Source organism: Diabrotica virgifera, chromosome 4 (assembly GCF_917563875.1).
Source record: "Diabrotica virgifera virgifera chromosome 4, PGI_DIABVI_V3a".
NCBI lineage: Eukaryota > Metazoa > Arthropoda > Insecta > Coleoptera > Chrysomelidae > Diabrotica > Diabrotica virgifera.
The window spans coordinates 182769161-182794966 of NC_065446.1; the positions used below are offsets into that span (position 1 = coordinate 182769161).

Sequence of the window (25806 nt, forward strand, 5' to 3'; positions counted from 1 at the left end):
AATATGAGGTCTTTGTCGGGGGTTGGACTTTTGAGAAAATTTGGTCATAAAGAAAAAAATGTAGAATTTTGATGAGTAATGGATGTATTCAAGTCAAGGAGAGTTTAATTGAAGTCGTGGACTACCTAGCGAAAAGATAAGTCAATTTTTAAAAGTTAGTAAAACATAGTTCAATATATTTTTCATACTGAATGGGTGCATTCAGCAGACTCAATCGATGACTAATCGCTTAGTGATTTTCTGCTGAATGCCACATAAATTGTCGATTAGTTATCATTCGATGACTTATCGATCGCTATTTTAAACATCGGTTTGGAAATATGATTTCTTAGCAAATCAAAATAAGATTGACGTATGACGTGTGTCTAACACGTATATTTTAAGTTATGTATCTTAAAAAAAAACATGAATTGAAGGCAAGGAAGGCTGAAAGGCATATAAATCACGCTGATAAATATCTGAGCTGCTTTGTTGGATTATTCGTATGTACTTATTAGGTTTACCTATGTCGCAAGAAATTCAAGAATTTGAAACTATGTATGAATTAAATGGGGTTATTTATAAATTACCATTTCATAATAATTTTTATTTCTGTTCTTGGGGTGTCTTTCACGTATTTGCAATCATTTTGAAAAATGTTACAGTTGTCATAACCTATTTCGTATGTACATGAAAGTATAGATACCATTCAGAAGAATCGGTAGCGATTACACATCGCTAAGTAATGGATTAGTCATCGCAGTTTTATGCTGAATGCAGCCAATGTAATTAGTCAATTAATAATTTATTCACTCAGCCTTCTAATTTTTTGTTCGGTTTCTATCAGTCGCTAAGTTTTACATTCGTATAGCAGCAAGATTTTTTATCGGTATTCATAGATATTAAACTATCTTATTAGTCTCTGTTCATGTTCAAAAGAATTTTGTTAAGGCTTGCTATATATAGATCTTCTGCCTTATAGTATTCTGATATTATTTTCTTCTCTCTTCCTTTTCGATTTTTCCTAGGTACTGTTTCTCCTGTACAAGATTCTCTTGTTCTTCGCTAGTACAAAATTTGTTATGCCTCTCTCGATGTTATTTTGGTATTTCGGGTTTTCAGGTGCTAGCCCTGGTCCCCATTTTTATATTTGTCAGCCAGCTTTCTTGTAGGTTGTTTGTATGTTAAACTCTTTTCTCTACTGTTCAGCGAAATATCGTGTCACGTAATAGTTTTTTCAGTTCTGTTCTATGATAGCCAATGAGTCCTAGTATCTTTGATTTGTTTGTTTACGTAATCGAGGTTATAGGGGAAAGATATGTTTTAATGATGAAACTAGATGCTAGTTGTTCTACAATTATATTAAGCTGTTTGGCTAGCCGTATATTTGACTTCAACGGGAGAGTCGAGATGTTGACTTTTTGATGGTTTACTTATAACGGAAGTTATAAGGGCTACACGTGAAGCCATGGACGCTACGATTTATGAAAAAGGAATAGGGTATTTAAGAAAGAATATATAGGTAATTTTAATGATATCCCTCATTGGATATAGTCAAATATATCGTTTATATCGCACTCAGTCGAAGTTATTTTTCAGATCAATGAATTCAATTTGTTTTACGACCATTTTATTTGAGGTCACATGTAGAACTTAACAAAAATATGTATTTTTCCAACTGACTAGAGCTTTAAATCTGGTTTGCACACATGAAAAAAAAATGTAAGGTTGGTTTGGACTTAGCGAAAGAATTTATCAGTATTGTAGCTACGAGACAAGATCCCTAACCGACAGCTACGATAAAGATCAGGAATGGCTGATGCAGTAGAGAGAGAATAGTAACACTGAAATGGAACTGGTCAGGTCACGTGGGTCGAATGATAAATAAGAGATGGACAAAACGGATAATGGAATGAAGATCAACAGACCGAATCAGAGGTCGTCCACCAACACGTTAAACTGATGATCTAAAACGTTGTCATAAGAATTGAATGCAAGAGGTACAAGATCGAAATGGATTGAAAATTATAAGGGAGATGTCCAGCAGTGGACAAGTAAAGATTCAATGATGTAGGTAATAGTGACATACCTATAAACAATGGGTGGTTTGCACTTAACGAAAAATGACAAATTTGTATTCCGTATTGATACACCGATATCTTATACCTAGGGAGATAATGTAAATATTTAGAGTTTTATGCTAGAAACAATATGATTGCTGGCTTGGACATAATGAAAGAACTGGGGACCCTTGTATAAAAGTGTACTTGAATGTTTATGTTGAGTAATACTGGATGTGTCATTGTATTCTAAGTATTCTATAAATCATATTCCAAGATACATCGCATGTCGCAATTGGACCAATAGGTAAAATATGGTTTGATTTTTCTGTCATTTTTTTTCTATTGGCTAAATTATACCACGTGGCATATTGTTCCTCTCTGTACATTTAGGCGTTATAAGGTTAAAGTCTTTACGTAATGCAGTCATGTTTAATTTTTTCTCTGTCATTGTATTTTATTTTGTAAATCCTATATTACAAGATACCATGCATGTTGTATGCTATAAGCTGAACTTTAAGATTTCACATGCCTGGTTTTGTGTCAAATGATAAAAATATAATACCTATTCCACATAAGAGATAATATAGTACATAACTCCCGAGAACTCATTATTCTTTAATAATATATTAAAGTATACGTTTGACCTGTGTATAGTAGTAGACGTGATGAGTAGACATCTGCCTAACAGTGGTCGCTATACGTTTTATGGTATAAATGCCCCATAAAAATATATTCTACATAAGACAAAATATAGGACGTAATTCACAAGAATTTAGTTATTATTCTTTAATAATAATATGAAAGTATAAGTTAGATCTGTGTATAGTAGTAGACGTGATGAGAAGACATGCCTAACGGTGGTCACTATAAGCTAAAGGTATCTTTGGCATGATGGCATTTTTGTGTGTCTCCTCGTATTCTATTTTTTATTCTATTCAAGCGCGGTTAACAAACTAATGTTAAATTTAATCAGATTGGAGCTCCATGTTTAGCAGTGTACGTTAGTAAATTAACATTTAACTTTTATTCAAATAATGAATGGGTTTAATTTATTAACTTTATTAACTTGTATTCTTCATTACTACATTACCATAGACCGAATTTAACGAAGACCTGTGTAGAGTAGCAGCACACTAATCAGCCTTAGTTCTTTTATATTCCTTGGCTCCCCATTCTATCTGTCCTAGTTAGCAATTTTGATTTTAAAAATCCCTATGTTTTTACTTTAAGATGTAAAAACGAAATTCGTAATAATATAACAAATAAACGTGTGTTACTACGTTATAATTGCACTTTTAAAAATTTTTACTCTCTGCGATGAACGAATATACGTATTAGTGATGTAACGAATGTCATTTTTTGAACATTCGCGAATACGAATGCGAATGCGAATATCTGCTACGACATTCGCGAATGCGGATGCGAATGCGAATATTCAGTTTTTTAAATTTGTTTCTATTTTTGTAATATTTTCTAAATTTATAATGAGAAGTTAATTGACATCTAGTGTAAATAAATCTGATTCTTAAAGAATCTTAAGGCTTAATAAAAAAGACCAAATAATAAAATAAAGTAAAGGCTGATAATGTGATTATACGAAGTTAAGTTACCTTTCCTTAATAAAAAAAAGATGAGAAGTGAAGATATTTTGATTTTATTAACCTAATATTATCCTCAAATTACTTTTTTTCTGATATTCATATTCGCAAAACATTCGCAAAAATTTTGCGAATACAAATGCGAATGCGAATATTCAAAAATATGCGAATATTCGCGAATGCGAATGCGAATACGAATATTCGTTACATCACTAATACGTATCATGAAATCATACTTAGTTATTTTAGCCTCTTATTATCATAATTTACATTAGAATATTAGAAATAAATTGTACTCCATATTTTTACCAAGACTTTACAGTAAGACACAACATTTATCAACAACCCGTAGCCTCGTTGGAAGAGGCGCTGGATGCTGAACATAAAGACGATGGTTCAAATCCGCACGAGTGCTTGGCTTTTTGTTTTTCGGATCATAATAAATATAAATAATTAAATAAACGTTTGTTTAAAAAATAATGCGCATGCAATCAGGTACATTTGGTCTAAGGTAAATAGCTGAGAAATTTTCCCCACATAACTTGCCAAAATTTGGGGGTGGGCCAATTGCCGAAATTTGGGTGGGTCAGTGTGATGTCATATGGTTTCGGTCATGGCTAAAAGGTTCTGAACCATGCTAAGGTTGGCCGGTAATGCAGATCCAATGCTTACCGACATTGTCTGGGTCTGTGCCGCAGTCTGTCTGTCTGGAGTTAGCGCCCCTCACTCTACTGTCCACCCTGTATAAATAATGATATTAATGTTTATATTTCTGAATAGAGAATTGAACATCCTTTCAAATGAGCTACCACACACGACCCCAATTCCCATTTAAAAAAATCATCGATTACGTCATCACGCCCAGATGAATGACGTCACTAGTATGAAATATATATCAAAAAATTGTAATTTAAAAATAAAAATCGACCTGTTTCGGCATTTCCTTAAAATCTAATAACTACTGCCAAATATCGAGGTGGGCTGTTTTTTTGGCCCACCCTGTATAAATAAATAAAGCCAACATAATTAATTTTAATTTTAGCGTACCTATAACCTATATAATCATCTGAAAAAAGGAGGCGCAAAGATGAGTCTTGCACCCCGGCGCCGTGTATGGTTAAAGCGCTGGTTTCCTCGAAAGCGGCACCGACAAACTGCGACCGTAGCACTGCGATGAATTACGTCAGATTACGGTGAAAAATTCAAGGTTCTTCACTGCGGCAATGGAATGTGCAAGCTCAGCAGGCGGTGGCTCCCAACGCATCCTTGGAAAACACCGCTATTATTTTGCATGGTACAGTTTTTTATGATGTCATTCATCGCAGTGTTACAGTCGCAGTTTGTCGGCACCGCTTTCGAGGAAACCAGCGCTTTAGACGGCACTGAGTTCAGCCAAACGTCATCCAGGACATGAGCACGCTACAGCTGCAGTTTAAGGCCGATTTTTAGTGTTAACCGTTAGAAGACAAACAAAAATTACAGCAAATAAATTGGATAACATTAAAGGACGTTATCCATTTGTTATACTTGAGAGAGGTACCTCTAGAAATAATTAAAACAATCGAAAACATCTACCAGAACACAATAAATCATCTAACTGGCCCAATTGAAGCCGGCAATGGGATAAGACAGGGGGATTCCTTGGGTCCTTTATTATTCAACCTGATCATGGACGAAATAATAAAAAAAATAAGAACTAAAAAAGGATACCAAATGGGAGAAAACAACTTAAAATAATCTGCTATGTAGACGATGCAATACTAATATCTCAAACTGAAGATGATTTACAACGTATGCTGCACCAATTTAATATAAACGCCAGAAAATTTCAACTTGTTAATTTCCCCAAAAAAGTCAAAATGCATGGTTATAACAGGAGATCCAATAAGATGTAAATTAAAACTAGACGGTCAGATAATAGAACAAGTGATGCAGTTTAAATAACTAGGCATCACACTAGAGCTATGGAAGGCTCGAAGCAGAAGTGGAAGATCAAGTAAATAGAGCAAACAGAGCCGCAGGTTGCCTGAATGACACAATATGGAGAAATAACAATATCGGAAAAGAAATAAAAGGCAGAATTTACAAAACAGTCATCAGACCAATAATGACATACGCGGCAGAAACACGACCCGACACACAGAGGACAAAAATATTGCTGGAAACAGCGGAGATGAAAACCCTCAGAAAAATCAATGGTAAGACTCTATGGGACAGAGCTAGAAATACAGATATACGACGGAGATAAAAGGTGGATAACATTAATAACTGGGTAAGAAACAGATGAATAGAATGAAATGACCAGATAAGCCGAATGACAACAAATAGGGTAATCAGGACAGCGAGAGACGGTTCCCCAATAAGAAGGCGATCAGTGGGAAGACCACGAAAATGATGGAACAACTTACTGGAGGCACATTGAAAGAACAGACAGAGCCATGTCTATACAAAAGAAGAAGAAAAAGAAAAAGAAGAAGAAGAAGAAGAAGAAGAAGAAGAAGAAGAAGAAGAAGAAGAAGAATTGGATAGCGACTTGCAGCTGGCACACCACGTAGTCATAGGTCGTTATATTGTAAGGAATCGTCTCCAACAAGCCAATCTCCAGTTGAAGGCCATCGATATGTCCACATATCTCTAGAGGCAATCGCACTACAAGATTAGAGCTGTGTCAAGTATATCAGAATTGGGATACAAATGATTGGGCTACAGTTTTTTTCTCCGACGAATCTAGATTTGGATTTCATCCAGATGTTCGTCGAGTAAAATTGTGGAGACGATCTGGAAATGTAGAAAGCTTAAGACATGTCAAGGGAGTTTACACATACATAGGTAGAACAGAAATCAAATACAGTAGTACAGCAGTCAAATGAATACAGGTAGTACAGTGGTCAAATGAAGAATTTGACAGACAGCCTGTAGAGTCAACGGAAACAGTAGCAGCAATGGTCACCAAAATAACAAACGAGGAAGTGGCTCAAGCTCTTCAAAAAATAAAGAAAGGAAAAGCGGTAGGATCAGATGATATTCCTGGGGAAGTATGGAGAGCATTGGGAGAGACAGAAACAAGGTAGCTAGCAGGTCTATTTAATAGAATTTTGGAAGTTGGACAAATGCCAAACGAATTGAGAAGCAGTATACTGGTACCCGTTTACAAAAACAAGGGAGATGTACAACAATGTACAAACTACAGGGCTATAAAACTGCTTAGCCACACCATGAAAATATAGGAAAGAGTAATTGATAGACGGATACGTGAAGAGACCGAAATATCCGAGAATCAATTTGGCTTTATGCAGGGCAGATCAATAACAGATGCAGTTTTCATTATAAGGCAGTTGATGGAAAAATACAGAAGTAAATAAACAAACGCTCACATGGTATTCATTGATCTTGAGAAAGCATACGATAGAGTTCCTCGAGAGATTCTGTGGTGGGCACTCAATAAGAAAGGAGTCCCTGGTGAATATGTAAAGATTGTGAGGGATATGTATGAGGGAGTAACGACTAGTGTTAGGACAGGTGTGGGAGAGACTGATAAATTTCATGTGAAAGTAGGATTGCACCAAGGCTCTGTACTTAGTCCGTATTTATTCCCATTAATTTTGGACCAGGTAACAGCGAAACTACAGGGTAATATTCCATGGTGTTTAATGTATGCTGATGATGTCGTGTTAGTAGGAAATAGTGAAAGAGACTTAGAACAAAAACTGGAACAATGGAGGCAAGCTCTGGATGAAAAGGTTTAAAACTTAGTAGGATAAAAACAGAGTATTTGGAATGTTGACTTAAAGATGGAGTTACTACAAATAAAATGGTATCTATGGATGGTGAACTTATTGTAAAAAGCAATAGTTTTAAGTACCTGGGATCGGTATTACAGAGTAATGGAGAAATAGATGGAGATGCATTCAGTAGAATTAGGGCTAGATGGATGAAGTGGAAAGAAGCGAGTGGTGTGTTGTGTGACAGAAAAATTCCAATGAAGCTGAAGGGAAACTTCTATAAAACAGCCACAAGACCGGCTATGATGTACCGAACTGAATGTTGGGCAGTGAAAAAGAAAGAGGAACAACAAATAGATGTGGCGGAAATGAGGATACTTAGATGGATGAGTGGAGTGACAAAGAAGGATAACATTAGAAATGAGTATATTGGGGGAAGTCTAGGTGTGGCACCAATTTATACCAAAATGAAAGAGCATAGGTTAAGATGGTTTGGTCATGTTCAACGTCGAGACGTTAATCACCCAATACGAAGAATAGCTGAAGTGCAGATTCCTGGAAGGAGTAGGAAAGGAAGACCAAAGAAGAGCTGGGGGGAGACGATAAGGCAGGACATATTGGTAAAGGGGATTAACATTGATATAACCCAAGATAGAATTGTGTGGAGAAATGCAATTAGGGAAGCCGACCCCGCATAGGGATAAGGCAAAGAGAATGATGATGATGATGAGGTAGTACAGTAAGCGTTGGCAGAGTGGACTTCGGTTTTACAGACCGCTTCCTTACAGCTTAGCGGTATCTTGACATCATTCTTCAACCTATCGTTCGTTTTCTGGTGCTGTTGGTCAAAATTTTCACCTCGTGCATGATAATACTCGTCCACAAGTCGCACGTCTAAAGACAGACTGGATTTCCAACGAAGGTATTGATGTGTTGCCTTGGCCATAAATTGACCTTAGATTAGAACTTAATAAATTGGGTTAAACCTTAATATTTTGAGCCCAGGAATCTATAGTTAAAATATTTCCAATTATTAATGAAAAACCCTGTATACGACACATTTACGAATTTTTTATTATTTAGCGTATGGCAATTTGATACACAACATTATCACACATATGTTATAGTCTAACATCTAATGTATTAATAATATTCAATCGACGCTGGTGTTGCAGAGGCGAAATCCAGAGGATACCCATCATACTTTCTCCGAGGGCATTCGGCAATCATATGCTGGATGGTCTGTTTCTCGGCGCCGCAGTCGCACTCAGCAGAGGTTCTCATTTTCCGTTTATAAAGGGAATCTGCGCAGACTCCATGACCCGTTCTTATCCTGTTAAGAGTTGACCATGATTTTCGGGGGAGGTCAAAACCTGGTGGAGTTTCTGTGATGCATGGTGTGTTTCTCATTATTAGGTTCGGTCTGTCGCTCTGCATGTTCTTCCACTGGGAGTTCATTTGGAAGGAACTCAAGTTTATTGCATCTCTAGTCGGAGGTTTTCTGGAGCGCAATCGATGTGAGTTAGCGTCGGCGACATATGTGTGTATAGGTAACTGCGGGTTGTTAAGCAGCTTTTGGAATTCTCTAAGCAGAGCATGCTGACGACGAAGGTTAGGTGGAGGTATGTGGCTCAGTAGTGGAAGCCACTCCACAGGTGTAGACTTGATCGTTCCAGATATGAGACGCATGGCGACATTGAGCTGAGTATCTATAATTTTTGTGTGAACGCTGTTCAGCCAAACAGGGGAGCAGTATTCAGCTGCGGAGTATACGAGTCCAAGGGCTGAACACCGAAGTGTACTTGCTGTTGAGCCACATGTAGTCCCGCAAAGCTTCTGTATGATGTTGTTACGGGTTCTCAGCTTTGCTGCGGTGTTCTCAAGATGTTTCTTAAAGGAGAGTGTTCTGTCCAGGGTGACGCCGAGGTACTTGGGATTATAGTTGTGCGTGAGCAGTTGGTTATCAATGTACACTTTAAGTTTTGTGTGGGCCATATTGTTGTTCATGTGAAAACAGCTAACCTCGGTTTTTTTGGGGTTTGGTTTAAGTCTCCATTGTTTAAAGTACTTAACCAGGCGTTCCAGATCTTCCATTAGGATTGCCTCGGAGTTTTGTATTAAGGAGTTTTGAGTTGCAAGTGCCCAGTCGTCTGCATATCCAAATTTTTTAGATCTGGTAGGGGGCATATCAGCTATATACATACTAAATAGCAGCGGTGCAAGTACGGAGCCCTGGGGGAGGCCGTTGTTAAGCGTTTTCTGGTTGCTCACTGTAGTTCCCATGGTTACACAAAAGTTTCTACTTCTCAGCATAGTATTTATGAGTCGGGCGGTTGCTTTGCAGGGGATTATTTTCAGGAGCTTATAGATGAGGCCATCTTTCCAAACCGTGTCATATGCAGCCGATAAATCGATGAATGCCACAGACGTCTTCAGTTTTCTTTTGTAACCTGCCTCTATGTAGGTAGTTATAGAGAGCACTTGGTCAGTGGTGCTTCGTTGAGGCCTGAATCCTGCTTGTTCAATTGGTATTTTTTGAAGTAGCTTTGGGCCGATTCTCTTCAGGACCAGTCTCTCGAGGAGCTTGTAAGCTGAACTGAGTAAAACGATGGGGCGGTAACTCGCTGGGTTGTCTGTTGGTTTTCCAGGTTTTAGAATGGCTATGATTTTTGTTTGTTTAAAGATGTTTGGTAGGTTACCTGTTTTGAGTATATCTGTATAGAATTTAGACAACCAGGTTTTTGCAAATTTCCCACAATGGATCAGGAATTCGGGAAATATACCATCTGTACCAGGAGCTTTGTTAGGTTTAATGTCTTTGATGGCGTTTGAGACTTCTTCTGGAGTGAACGGTGCGGAGTACTCTGTATCTGATGGACAGGCAGCTTTTAGATGTTTAAGCTCCCTTTTTATAGTAGTGGTAAACTTTTTATCACATGCTCCTCTGGAGGTGGCAACTATATGTGATGCAATTTTATTAGGGTTGAAGTCGTGGATTTGTCGTGTTGCCAGTTTGTCATTTCCGAGTTTTCTTAGGAGCGATCACGCTTTACGGCTAGACTTTTTGAAATCTAACGATTCGACTTCATTTGTCCATTTCTTCCTTCTTGCTACATCAAGGCTCAGGAGAAGTTCGTCCGCAATGTCACTTTCACCGGTTTCAAGATATTCTTCGTAGACATTTACGAACATTTGAAGTAAAGAAACACAGACTTACTCACAATCATTTAATAATACTTCGACGACCGGTTTCGATCTCTACAATATTCAGATCATCTTCAGGTCGGCGTTACAAGTAGTTAAATGGTACAATTAAAGAAAGCCAGAGTTAGAACATTGTCCGGTTGTATCAAAATGCAAATAGAAAGCCCAAAAATTTTTGAAAGGTATGTAACTGTTGACATTTCAGAACAACAAACTGGTACATACGTATGCACACCTATGAGAAACAGGTACTCATAAGCACGCATACGCACATAGATGCATGCGGTTTATGACTATTTGTTAAATTAAGTTAAATTTTAAATTATTAAAAATTTTCTAAAATACTAAAAAACTATATAATTTTGATGCACTTACATGCCGTTACAAGGGATGCTTTGTAAGTTCATCCATAACATGTTTAAACCTCCAGATTATGCTAATAGGATAGCTAGGTGAGGGACTGGGTAAGCGGACATGCTTCGTAGGTCAAAAGCATGTCTAACTCTCGCTTTCTTTAATTGTAGCATCTAACTACTTGTAACGCCGACCTGAAGAAGATCTGAATATTGTAGAGATCGAAACCGGTCGTCGAAGTATTATTAAATGATTGTGAGTAAGTCTGTGTTTCTTTACTTCATTTAAACTGAACTCACATATGCAACCCATTCAACTTTTACGAACATTTCTTTAAAATTACTATTCTAGTTAAAAATGCATCAATTGATCCAAATAATGACATAACCCAGACATCCAGAGTGAAAGTTATCCTACAACACCAAATTGTTCTATATGGTCCACATAATGTTAAAAAAAAGTCACACCATTTTGAGCGTCGCGTTTGGTGGGAAGAGGGGGAGAAATCGGTAAATTCGTAGTTTTTTAGGTTTTTCGTCAATATTTCTAAAACTATGCGGTTCAGCATGAACAGCCTTGTATACAGAAATGTTCTACATTTTTGAAATAAAAAAGACCCTATGCATAATCCTTCTAAAATGTACGGTTCCAAAGTTACGGAGGTAGTATATTATAATTGGTCCAAAAAAAGGCCTAACCCAGACATCCAAAGTAAAAGTTTTTCTCCAACACCAAATTGTTCTATATGGTCCACATATTGTTCAGTAAAAAGTTACTCCATTTTGAGCATCCGGTTTGAGAGGGAGATGAGGGAGAAGTCGGTAAATTGATAGTTTTTTTACGTTTTTCGTCAATATTTCTAAAACTATGCTTTAGCGTAAACAATGTTATATACAAAAATGTTTTTCATAACATTTTAAAACAAAAAAGGTCCTATACATAATTGTTATAAAATCAACGGTTCCAGAGTTGCGGAGGGTGAAAAGTGGAGTTTTTCGATACTTTTTATATTGTTTGGGCAATTGACGATGATTTTGGGAGGTGAGGTTGAGGTTTCTTCAAGGGTTTATCACTAACATACCATCGGTCACTAAAATCGCAAATTTTATTTACAAAACACAATCCTGTTAAAGAAAATTTCTTTCATCAGTAATAATATTATGTATATATTGCCCAAAAAATATAAAAAGTATAGAAAACCTCCACTATTCACCCTCCGTAACTCCGAAAACGTTGATTTTATAACAATTATGTATAGAACCTTTTTTGTTTTGAATTATACGTAGAAAATTTTTGTACAGAACATTGTTTACCCTAAAACACAGTTTTAGAAATATTGACGAAATACGTAAAAAAACTACTAATTTACCGACTTCTCCCCCATCTCCCCCCAAACCGAACGCTGCTCAAAATGGTGTAACTTTTTCTAAACAATGTATGGACCATATAGAACAATTTGGTGTTGAAGGAAAACTTTTACTTTGGATGTCTGGATTAGGCCTTTTTTTGGACCAATTATACTATATTACCTCCGTAACTTTGGAACCGTTTATTTATAACCTATATTACGTCTGTAACTTTTTTAGTTCAAATTTAATTTAGAACATTTTAGGTTGTTCATGCTAAACCGCCTAGTTTTATAAATATTGACGAAAACCGTAAAAAACTACGAATTTACCGATTTCTCCCCCTCTTCCCCCCAAACCCGACGCTCAAAATGGTGTGATTTTTTCTGAACATTATGTGGACCATATAGAATAATTTGTTGCTGGAGGATAACTTTCACTTTGGATGTCTGGTGGGTCTAGTTATACCATACTGTATTACCATAATATTTTTTAAATTGCAAATTATAGCCAGCTACTGCATAATTTTTAAGCGACATATTATTAAACCACAACATAAATTTTACATTAATTTACCTCTAATATTATGAAAATATGCTTTATCAATTTAATCACTGTTTCCAGTACATTAAATTTGAAATTGAATGCTGCACTGTAGGTAATTGTCTATTTAACGTATATTAGTAAGTCTTTATAGTAAGTACATGATGACGGTAATAGGTACATTAATTTTAAATTTAATAATGTTATATAGTATAATTATCTATTTAAAATATAATAGTAGGTCTAATAGGGGATTCAATAGAGTTTTTGCCTACGGACAAAATCAAACAAGAAATAACCTTTTTGTAATTTAAATAAAAAAAGTTTAATAAACAACATATCAAAAAGTAGTACTCCAGAAATGGGTGCTTCATTTTTTATTAAACAAATGAACTGCGAAAGTAGTTGTTGTCTTAAACACCTACTAAAATATAAATTTTAGAAAAAAGCTGACTTGACTATTAAGAAATTCAGCAAATTTTACACAAAAAACCTTATATAATTTTTTTTTAATTAATTCTATATCTTCTATAATTTTTTATTTATAACGCCAAAGTCACCCTTCTTACAAACATTGGCGCACTGTATAGTAGCGTTCGGCCAAGCGCACGGTTGAGTCATTTTAATATAATTCTTTAAAAAAATTATCAAATTATTTATATTTTTACAAATTGGAAATTAATCAAGAACAATAAAGCTATCTTATATGTAGTTATAATAAAAAGAAATAAAATATATGAACAAAAGTACGGTGTTATATTACAATTTTACTTATAAAACTCTCAAATTGTTTCATTCAAAAAAATCTCAAAAATTTAATTCAAATGATACGACGTCTCAAGACAGGTAATTTTTGAAAACTTTGTAGTTTTACAGAATTACTCCCAATTTAAGGGGGTATTACTCAAGTTTGAACAGATATATTACAATTTGATAAGTGTTTTTTAAATTTTAAGATGCACTAAATTTTAAGATGTCTTAAAATGCACTAAATTATTTTATTCTGCACATGAAATAAACAACTTCTATTTGAAAAATTAAAAAAGATAAAAAATGTAAGACAAGAACCGAAAATATCAGTTAAAAAATGTTTGTACAAAGTCATCAAAACTTTTTTCTGTACAACTTAAGTACATTTAATAATAAGCTTAAAAATAATAGATGTTAAAAAAAAAATTTTTCAACTCTTATACAGAATGTCTGCGTTACTTGGAACCTATTAATATCTACTATTCTATTATCAGTTTAAAATAGTTATCACAATTGTAATGAAATGATATTGGATATCCGTAATTTGAGAAAAACTTACTCTTTACTCTTTAACGAATTTCATATTTTTGACATACCTCGTATAAAATTGATAAAATTTGATATCTGATGGTTGAGTTTTAGGTTTTCAACTATGCAGATCTTTTTATGAAGAATAACTTTTTTCCGTAAAATTGATAAAAAAAATTTTCCGATATGGTTCCTAGTTATGCAGACAAACTGTAGGAAGCTAAAAACAATTTTTTTTTAATTTTTCAATTGTAATGCCATATTCGGATTCAACATATTCAAATACAAAATGGACATAAATTTGATAAAAGAAAAAAAAATGATGAGATCCACGATATTTTTAAAATTATTTATACAAAACAATTGCGCAAAATTCCAGATGCTGAATCAACAGTTATACAAGGATCTACAAAGAGTAGGAGTTACTCTTACTCTCCCCACCAATTTAAATTCCATTACTGGTATTACCAAAATATTACTGTAACTTCATTATTTTCTGACTTATAGTGTTTTACAGTAAAAAAAATTAATTTTTGATAAACAAATTAAATAACTTTTAAACTATTTGACCAATTGCTTTGAAATTTAGGGTATGATTTAAGCACCAGAAGTCTCAGCATTCCGTGTAAAAAGAAGGTTGTAATTTAATTTTTACATAAGTTATGAATATTTATAAAAACTCAAAATTTATGATTCATTTTACAATTATCTAAGCAACCAATGAAGATAGACATATTTAGCGAGCGCCATATTGAAGTTTTTTTATACGACTTATGAGTTTCTTACTCTAAAATTTGTTTAAAATGCTTAACTTTTTGGTAATAGACGAAAAAAGCGAAAATTTACCGTCTTTTGATCTTTATTTGTTTATAACTATATATATCATTAAAATCGGCTTCAGGAAACATATAGGTTATTAGTTATTATTATAGATGACCATACTACTCAAAAAATTTGGTTTCGGCTTGGAGGGGGTTGTGTCAACAACAGGATATTTTGTTTCCTTATTTCTCTGAACTAGACGGCGACGGTCAACCACCATTTTATCCCTTATGGCATTTTGTGCACTGAAAATGTCATATGAGTTGGTAAATTATTAGATAAATTTTTATTTGATTGACAATTTAATTAGCCTTTTCTGTAACTGTATTCATATTTTATTTAGAAATTACTCTAAATCAGTTTAATATCTCTTAGTTAAGATTAGTATAAGCAATCCTCTTATAAATAAATTTACAATAATGTTTCTTTTTAGAATTCCAGTTTAGACATAAGCAGATTTGACCGAAATTTTATATACAGAACCCTCGGTATACCTAAATCGTTTATAGAGGATAAATCGAAGCTGTACTCCTATTCATCCACCCTAGTTAACCAAGACATAGAGCGATTTAAATTAAGTGCACAAATTGAAGATGCTACCTGCAAAAAAATAAAATTGGAAATGAATGTGTACGATATAATTTGTTTGTAAGTATTTGTTGGAATATCATTTAAACTCATGACTTATGAACATTGAAACGCGTCTACTAAACATCATTAGTTTTTTTATTTTACACTTTATGCGCTAGAGTGGGTTAGCGGATTAGTGTTAGCGTTAGTGTTAGCGGTTAGTGTATAGCGGAGTATTTCCTCAGTTGACAGAGCCTAGTCATCAGCTTAGCGGTTAGTGTATAGCGGAGTATTTCCTCAGTTGACAGAGCCTAGTCATCAGCTCTGTGGCCGTCCTCTTCAATCGTATGCTAAGATTTATTAGAAAAATCTTTTTCAACGTTGGCTAACCATTGACGAGTGGAGATGTATCACCTAGAATGATATAAAAGGAGCTTCAGCACAACAGAAGGGGAGTTCTACTCTCCTTCTTTTGCATCTATTAATAGTGAAAGATATTGCCTAAAGGCCAACGGGGCTCTTGACGTAATTAATTAAGACCAACCGTCTTGTCGCAGCGATTAAGTATTGATTAATCGCTGAGCCGTTTCTTACAAGACCGGATAGTGATTAGTCTGTCCCATCTCATCCCATCACCAATCACCAGTAGGTCTTAGCTTCATCAGCCTTCGAAGGGATCGGAATTTTACTTCTATTGTGAAAAGAAGTCGATTTTATTCTGTCTCTTATTATATCTGAGTCTGGTGTCTATCAGGGTTACCCGTCACAAATTGGCGCCCGAGCAGAAGTAAAACGTTACAACGTTACAGAAATAAAGCGCTGCAGCCTCTCGATTATCTATTTTGCCTGTTTTCTGTGAAACCATTTATTCTTTTCGTCCTGTAGCCCTCCTTATGAGTATTTTGGTATAAACCATCAGCGTAGATACTTCAGCTTGGAACTCTGTGTGATGGCTTAAACTGTACCACTCGCTAAGATTAATAATTATTGTAAGGCGGCTGATCTAGTTCAACGTACAGCTTTAGATCTCTAGTTAACTATAATAATTGATCTATGTAAATATATGAGATTATTTTTTTATTAGACGATATGAATTTTTGAAAAATATTAATCAATTATTATTTTCGTATTAACATGTTGGTATATTTTTAGGGCTGTACTAGTATTTTACAATATACTGGTAATATTGGCTACATTTAAAGGAAAAAGTTACGAGAAGAAAAACGGTGAGTCTAGTTTTTAAGTTTAAAAGTAGGTATCGTAAATTGGCAATTGTCACCGGTTTTTGAATTTGGTTAATATAGTCCAGGGCGGATCTGTTTTGAGATGGACGTTGAGAGGTGACTCAAATTTTTTTGCAGAAATTGCTTGAAAATAAATCAAATAATAATATTTGAGTTATCCTCCCTCTCAAAAAGGTCCGGAACATTGTTTAAATAATCAAAATGTCAAGAATTGAAGGAAAAATTCGATTTTTTTCTTCGTTTTTTGATTATAACTTTAAAAGTGTTCATTTCCGAGAAAAGTTGTACTGACATAAAAGTTGCGTAATTCAATTTACTACAATATAGAATTGGTTAAAAATTTAAAAAATATTCACCCTAGTTGCAAAATAGCAATAATTGCGAAAAAAACCATACAAAAACAAGTATTCGCATTTTACGTTTTTCAACCATTTATGCTACACTTAGGACCTTCATATTTCACCCAGAAAAACTTTATGATACAGTAAAACAATACTGTAAATTTCATTAAGATCGGTTCAATAGATTTTGCAAAATAAATTTTGCAATACAGCTTTCGCAAAAAAATTCATTTTTTCAAAATGTTACAGGTCTGAAAATAAAGCAGGTAGCAAGTTGAATTTTTTTTGCTTATAGAAGTGTACTGTACCTTTCATCTGCAATTTTCAAAATTAAAATCGATTAATTACCACGGCGTCAGAAAGTTTTTGAAATAAACAATAATTTTTGGTGCTACGCGCAGGACAGCGGTGTTCGATTCACACAGGTTGATTTCCACCAAAATTTCTTCCAATCTTTATCTAATACATTATTTTCTTACTCTATATTTTGTTGTATTTTAATTTTTTAATTCCACAAAAATCAAACTAATTTTATTATTGTTTGTGAAATATTGTTTAAACAATTGCATATGTTTAAAAATAATAAACTTTTATTATTTAAATTAAAATATATGAACAAAGAAAGTTTTTGCTAATAAAAGTGTTATTTCAAAGGATAGAGTATGTGTTTTTATTTTGCAATAAACAAATTTATTTATTTATATCGAAATGTCATAAAAATTAAAATGTATCAATCACTATCAAAGGTCATTGGAATGCCCAATCAGAGCAACCTATCCGCTGTCCTGCGCGTAGCACCAATAATTAATGTTTATTTAAAAAAATTCCTGACGCCGTGGTGTTAAGCGATTTTAATTTTGCAAAATTGCAAATGAAAGGTACGGTACACTTCTATATGCAAAAAATTTTTCAACTTGCTATCTGCTTTATTTTCAGTCCTGTAACATTTTGAAAAAATGAATTTTTTTTACGAAAGCTGGATTGCAAAATTTATTTTGCAAAATCTATTAAACCCATCTTAATGAAATTTACAGTATTGTTTTACTTTATCATAAAATTTTTCAGGGTGAAATATGGAGGTCCTAAGTGTAGCATAAATGGTTGAAAAACGTAAAAGGCGAATACTTGTTTTTGTATGTTTTTTTCACAATTATTGCTATTTTGCAACAAGAGTGACTATTTCTTAAATTTTAAACCAATTTTATATTGTAGGAAATTTAATTACGCAACTTTTATATCAGTACAACTTTCCTCGGAAATGAATATTTTTAAAGTTATAATCAAAAAACCAAGAAAAAAATCGAATTTTTCCTTAATTTTTTGACATTTTTATTATTTAAACAATGTTCCGGACCTTTTTGAGAGGGAGGATAACTCAAATATTATTATTTGATCTATTTTCAAGCAATTTCTGCAAAAAAATTTGAGTCACCTCTCAACGTCCAAATGTACTAATATTTTTACAGATGCGTCCTGGTCTAATAGTCTAATAAATCAGTTCTCAACATGATTTTCCAGACCGAAAGATTTAGTCCTGTCGCCAGGGGGGGTACAACGGCCTTCTTAATTCAGATGGACTTACCCAAGTTTTTTTTATGTATTTTGACCCGTAGAACACGAATTTTTTGGGTAACAGTTGATCCGGATGTCGATAAGATTGTTATAAACAAAGAAGTTGAGGAATTACATAACAGCAATTTCTTGCAAAACAAAACATTTTTTTGTATTTTTTGGGTCATTCTAACCAAAAAATGTTCCTACAAGTTTTTTCGTAAGATGCATAGTTTTCGAGATAAACGCGGTTGAACTTTCAAAAAATGGAAAAATTGCAATTTTTGAACCCGAATAACGTTTGAATAAAAAATAAAATAGCAATTCTGCTTACCGCCTTTAAAAGTTTAAGTCAAATTATATCTGTTTTGAATATTTGCATTGCTAAAAATTTATTTTTTGATCGTTAAAAAAAGCTATAAACACATACTGTTTCCCGTGCCTAATACATGCGTTTTAATGCATGCTACTTAGAAATAGCCCCGCTTGCACTTTTACCTCCTCTACGTACTCGTTCGATTTTAAATGAGAAATCATTGAAACATCACTCAAGCACTAGGTGTTTATAGCTTTGTTTTAACAATAAAATAATATATTTTTGGCAATACAAATAATTAAAACCGATATACAGTCGAACCCGCTTATTAGAATACCTCTTAAAGGAATATCCCGGTTTAAGGAATATAAATTTGAGGTCCCGAAACATTTATAGTAGCAACCAATGATCGGTTATTAGAATATCCCGGTTATAGGAATACTTTTACTTGGCACAAAGGCTATTCCAATAAGCGGGTTTGACTGTAATTTGACTTGAACTTTCAAATGCGGTAAGCAGAATTGCTATTTTATTTTTTAATCAAAAGTTTTTCGGGTTCAAAAATTCCAATTTTTCGATTTTTTGAAAGTTCAACCGCGTTTATCTCGAAAACTATGCATCCTACGAAAAAATTTGTAGGAACGTTTTTTGGTTAAAATGGACCAAAAAATACAAAAAAATGTTTTGTTTTGCGAGAAATCGCTGTTATGTGATTCCTCAACTTCTTGGTTTATAACAATCTTATCGACATCCGGATCAACTGTTACCCAAAAAATTCGTGTTCTACAGGTCAAAATACATAAAAAAAACTTGGGTAAGTCCATCTGAATACAGGAGGCCGTTGTACCCCCCCCCTGGCGACAGGACTAATTTATTGGTTCGTTTATGTAGTAGTTTCAAAAAAAAATATATCGCCTCATGTATTACAGATCAAGTATTTTAATATTTAGATCTTAAGATGAAAACCGCATTCTAAATTTTTAAAGTGACCAAAAAAAGGTGACAAAACAGAATAAATTTAAGAACAAGTATTATTATATATTGGAGGAAGTCAACGCCACGAATTAAATAAGAAAGAATTGCCAAAATAAAAAAGCATAGGTTAAGATGGTTTAGTCATGTTCAAAGTCAAGACGTTAATCACCCAATATGAAGAATTGCTGACCTGCGGGTTCCCGGGTGTGGCTGACTAAAGAAATCCTGGAGGAGACGCTGAGATATTACATGTCGGTTAAATCGGATTGATACTGATATTACTAAAGATGGAAACTTAAGAAAAATGTAATTAGAAAAGACGACCCGAATAGGATAGGCAAACCGAATGATGATGATAATACCTAAGAAACAAGTAAAAAAAGTCTTTCTTCTTCTTCTTCTTTTTCTTCTTATATTACTCCTATTGGAGATTGGAAATCATCAAGGCTATCCTCACCTTGTTTACAGCTGACCTAAAGAGATCATTAGTGGTGCGGTCACTCTCTCAAATTCCGCAACCATGACATCCTTCTACGGCCTGAATTCCGTTTTCTTTCTATTTGTCCTTGCATTATATTTTTAAGAAATGCGTATTTATGTCCTCTTATCAGGTGACCCAAATATTCGAGTTTTCTTCGCTGTATCGTAAACAAAAAAAGTTCAGAAATATATAGATAAAAAAAACTTGAATCATCATCATTCTCTTTGCCGTATCCCTATGCGGGGTCGGCTTCCATAATTGCATTTCTCCACACAATTCTATCCTGGGTCATATTATTATTATTCTCCTTTACCAACATATCCTGCCTAATCGTCTCCCCCCACGTCTGCTTTGGTCTTCCTCTCGTACTCCTTCCAGGAATCGGCACTTTAGCTACTCTTCGTATTGGATGATTAACGTCTCGACATTGAACATGACCAAACCATCTCAACCTATGCCCTCTCATTTTGGCATCAATTAGTGCCACACCTAGACTTCCCCTAATACACTCATTTTTAATTTTATCCTTTCTTGTCACTCCACTAATCCATCTAAGCATTCTTATCTCCGCCACATGTCTTCGTTGTTCCTCTTTCTTTTTCACTGCCCAACATTCAGTTCCGTACATCATAGCCGGTCTTATGGCTGTTTTATAGAATTTTCCTTTCAGCTTCATTGGAACTGTTCTGTCACACAACACACCACTCGCTTCCTTCCACTTCATCCACCCGGCCCTAATTCTACTGCATGCATCTCCATCTATTTCTCCATTACTCTGTAATACCGATCCCAGGTACTTAAAACTATTGCTTTTTACAATCAGTTCACCATACAAAGATATCATTTTATTTGTAGTAACTCCATCTTTAAATGAACATTCCAAATATTCCGTTCTTTGTCCTACTAAGTTTTAAACCTTTTTCCTCTAGAGCTCATGTCCACTGTTCCAGTTTTTGTTCTAAGTCTCTTTCACTATTTCGTACTAACACGACATCATCAGCATACATTAAGCACCATGGAATGTTACCCTGTAGTTTCGCTGTTATCTGGTCCAAAACTAATGAGAATAAATACGGACTAAGCACCGAGCCTTGGTGCAATCCTACTTTCACATGAAATTTATCAGTCTCTCGCACACCTGTCCTAACACTAGTCGTTACTCCCTCATACATATCCCTCACAATCTTTACATATGCACCAGGGACTCCTTTCTTATTGAGTGCCCACCACAGAATAAAAAAAACTTGAATGTAGCTGGATTTAAAGCAGCAATTATAGGGCAATTATTATCTGCGTATCAAGAACTTTACAGATATTTAAAATAATACCTCTCTTGAAAAAGGGAGACAAATTGGAATCGTAGACACATTGGAATTACACAGGAATTAATGTATTAAACACAAAAACAAAATTAATACCCAAATTGATAACAAGTAAACTGAATGAAATTATAAAACCATTATTATAATATTACCATATTAGAACAACTATTAGACCATTATAATACAACAAATCGGCATATTTAGCCGATTAGAAAAGAACATAAGATGAGCTAAATAACCAAACTGAATCTAATCTGGCAGTAAGATAAGGCTAGGGGATTCCCTGTGCCATCTAGTGTTCGAACTGATCATAGTTGAACAAATAAAACAAGTAAGAACTATAAAATACGAGAGAAACAACTTAAAGTAATCTGCTTTGCAGACAACGCAATACTAATCTCACAAACTGAAGATGCTTTACAACGTATGCTTCAACAATTTAATATAACAGCCAGAAAATTTAATAGTATATTAATTTTCCAAAAAAAAAAACAAGATACCTAGTTATAACAGCAAATCCATTAAAATTAGGGCTTACAATACCGAGCCAAAATCTCAATACCGGTATTTGGTATTTAAAATTTCAAATACCGGGATCCCGGTATTAAAACCGGTATTATGAATAAAAAATATACACATTATATATACTTACTATCCTCAGTTGTTATATCGACTTGTTATTAAATAATATATAAAACCTATTAAATTTTGTTTTGAAATTAGTAGATGTTGTTTATAACATTACATAGAGAGTAGGAATAGATACAAAAAATGTGCAAGTAGAAAAACTATATATTTGATTCTAGGATAAATTTTGCATAGTCCAACCCGCTTATTGGAATAGCCGTCGTGCCAAGAAAACGTATTACTATAACAGGGATATTCTAATAACCGATCATATTATAAGCCTAGTAAAAACGTTTAGGGACCTCAAATTTCTATTACCTAAACCGGGATATTCCTTTAACCGGTATTCTAATAAGCGGGTTCGACTGTAATAGGATAGTACTTTTACTTATGAAATTTGCTATTTGTAAATTAATTTAACTTTAAAATATATTAATACAAAGATTAACTTACTGTGACAAATATTTTTTATGGATTACTCTGTATTTAGACCGCTATATATTTTCAATTATTATTAATAATAATTCAGGAAATAAGTGAGCCTAATTTATACATCACAATACACAAAAAAAAATGAAAAATAGATCTGAAACTGTAAAAACAATTCTGATTAATAAATCTTACGGCTTATTTATAAAATAAAGTAGTCGATACAAAGCTAATACCGAAATACCGGTATTTTTATTATAAATACCGGTATCGAATACCGGACAAAAATCGTCCGGGATCCCGGTATTCGGGATCCCGGAATTCCGGTATTGTAAGCCCTAATTAAAATGTAATTTAGAGCTGGAGTGTCAGATAATAAAACAAGTGATGGAGTTTAAAAATATCTAGGCATTACACTCTCTAGCTGCCTAAAGCTCTACACAGAATTGGAAGATCAAGTAAATATAGCAAATAGAGCCGCAGGTTTCTTGAATGATCCAATATGAATAAGAATAAATATGGACTGTTACAAAACAGTCATCAGACCAATAATAACATACGTGGTAGAAACACGACCTCAGACATGACACAGAGTCATGTTTACACAAAAAGAAGGAGAAGGTTTACGACTAAGAAAATACTTAAAGGAGGGGAGATTTTAATCGCGTACTGGGTCTAAACTCCTTTAGATATTTTTTTTCAGCATTAAAAATTCAACCATTCATCAATAGTTTACTTATCGAATTATAACATATTTTATTTATTGTTTTAGGTCTAAAATGTATAATTTCAAAATTATCGTTGGTTCATACGTGGAAATTAAGATCAAAAGTACCTGACACTAGAGATTTCAAAAACTTAAGGAATATGAACGGAAGTCGCGTTTTGGCTATGTTATTTATAATTTTTATTCACCTTGCAATAGCCTATAACACAAGTTTTATATCGAAACCGGAAGTGTACGAACATGTAAGTAAGATATTTGATACAGTTTTAATTACTAGCATATGGGTACTATTTAAGGTAATTATTGCGTGTAGGATTAATTAAAACTAAAACTAAAGGGATTAATTAAAAAAAATTCTTCTTGATGTGCGTAGCCGTGACGAATGTTGGCGATCACCATGGCAATACTTATGGATCTGCAGCAGCGCGGAGCAAGCATTTGACAGAGTAAAACGAAAAGAAATGTGTACAAGACATTATGTGAAATTGGAAGTAATGAAAAAATAATAAAAATGATAAAAATGGTAAAAGTGACACTAAGAGAAACAGAGGATAAGGTTAAAATAAATGGAAAGGAAACGGATAATTTAAGGTCAGTAAAGAAGGGCGACAAGGAGACCCACTATTATCATTGTTGTTTGGTATCTTTCTTGAAATTGCCATCAGAGAAGCCGAAATTAACAGGACAGAACTTGTCATAATCATCATCATTCAGCCCGGATCTATCCAGTGCTGGATATAGGTCTCCCTCAGTCTTTTCCATGCATTTCTGTTTTATGCTATTTGCATCCAATTTTTGTCGATCCGTTTTATGTCATCAGACCATCTTGTTGGTGGCGGACGACCTCTACTTCGGTATGCTTCTTGTCTTGGTCCCCAGTGTATTATTCGATGTATTTATCTGTTATTCGACATTCTAGCTATGTCTCCAGCCCAGTTTCACTTTAGGGTCATAATTATTTCTATGGCATCTCTCACTTCTGTTCTTCGTCCTAATGCCTTGCTCGTAATTCGATCCCTACGAGAAGTGCCTAACATTGAGCGTTCCATGCCTCTTTTGATAACACAAATTTTATTTCTTACTTTCTTGGTTATTGTTAAAGTTTCTGCATCATATGTAAGTACTGGCAACACACACTGATCAAAGACTTTTCTTTTGGGACACATAGGCAGTTCTGAATTAAGGACATAGCTCAGCTTGCCGAATGCCATCCAAGTCCTATGCGGCGGCTTAGTTCGCACGTTTGATTACCTCTTCCTATGCGTATTTCATGCCCTAAGTACTTACAACCTTATAAGATATGGTTTCTTCACTAGGCATGCCATTTACTGAAATCTTTTCGCTTAACCTAAGATTTGTCATGATTTGTGTTTTTCTAAGGTTGATTTTTAATCCAACTTGTAAGAAGAATACGTATAGTTTCTTCAGTTACGATACTGCATCATCGACGCTGTGAGCAAAAAGAACAATATCGTCAGCAAATCTCAAATGACTAACTATTTCTCCGTTGATATTAATTCCTTTTTCACTAAGATTTGCGATTTTAAACATATACCCTAATAATGTTGTAAACAATTTTGGCGAAATTGTGTCTCCCTGTCGCACTCCCCGTTTTATTTTAAATGCGTTGTTCTTTTTATCTGCCAATTTCACGCTTGCTGTCGCATTTTGATAGATATAGATGTATTTAATCATGTTTATATAGCGATGATCTAAATGACACTCTGTTAAGGCTTTTAACATTCTTTTTTGTATTTAATCATGTTTATATAGCGATGATCTATATGACACTCTGTTAAGGCTTTTAACATTTTTTGATGACCTATGCTGTCAAAAGCTTTTTCACAGTCAACAAATATCAGGACTAAGGGCTTGTTATATTCAACACTCTTCTCTATTAAGTTCTTAAATACTTGTAAATGATCATTCGTGCCATATCCTGCTCTAAAACCTGCTTGCTCTTTTGGCTGATAGAAATCCAACTTACTTCCTAGTCTGTTGGTAATAACTCTTGTGAATAGCTTATATCCTTTGTGACAGCAAGCTACTGGGTCGGTAGTTTCTAAGGTCGCTGATATGCGACCTTAGAAACTCCTTAAAACTTAGATCTCCTTCTTATAAAGGACTTCTTCTTAGACAGGACTTGTATATGAACGTAAACAACAATGCTTGGCATTCGTTGATCATATAGTACTGATAGCCATAAGTAAACAAGAATTAAATGAAATAATATACATACTAGAGGCGATAGCGAGAAAGAAATGGATATACATAAATGAAGAAAAAACTAAATATATGGAATGGACAGGACGAG

The 25806-nt window shown here is 34.2% G+C and overlaps 1 protein-coding gene across 2 annotated transcripts in view; it reads left to right on the plus strand.

Moving 5' to 3' along the window:
* The window catches only part of LOC114339774 (O-acyltransferase like protein-like), a 191377-nt gene that overhangs the window by 100959 nt on the left and 64612 nt on the right, over window positions 1-25806 (plus strand). The window contains exons 3-5 of one of the 2 annotated variants that reach the window (XM_050649811.1): window positions 15343-15557; window positions 16632-16705; window positions 23538-23734. In XM_050649811.1, the coding sequence (XP_050505768.1) occupies window positions 15343-15557; window positions 16632-16705; window positions 23538-23734 (486 nt within the window). The remainder of the gene's footprint in view (window positions 1-15342; window positions 15558-16631; window positions 16706-23537; window positions 23735-25806) is intronic. The other variant, XM_050649812.1, reaches the window with a different exon arrangement.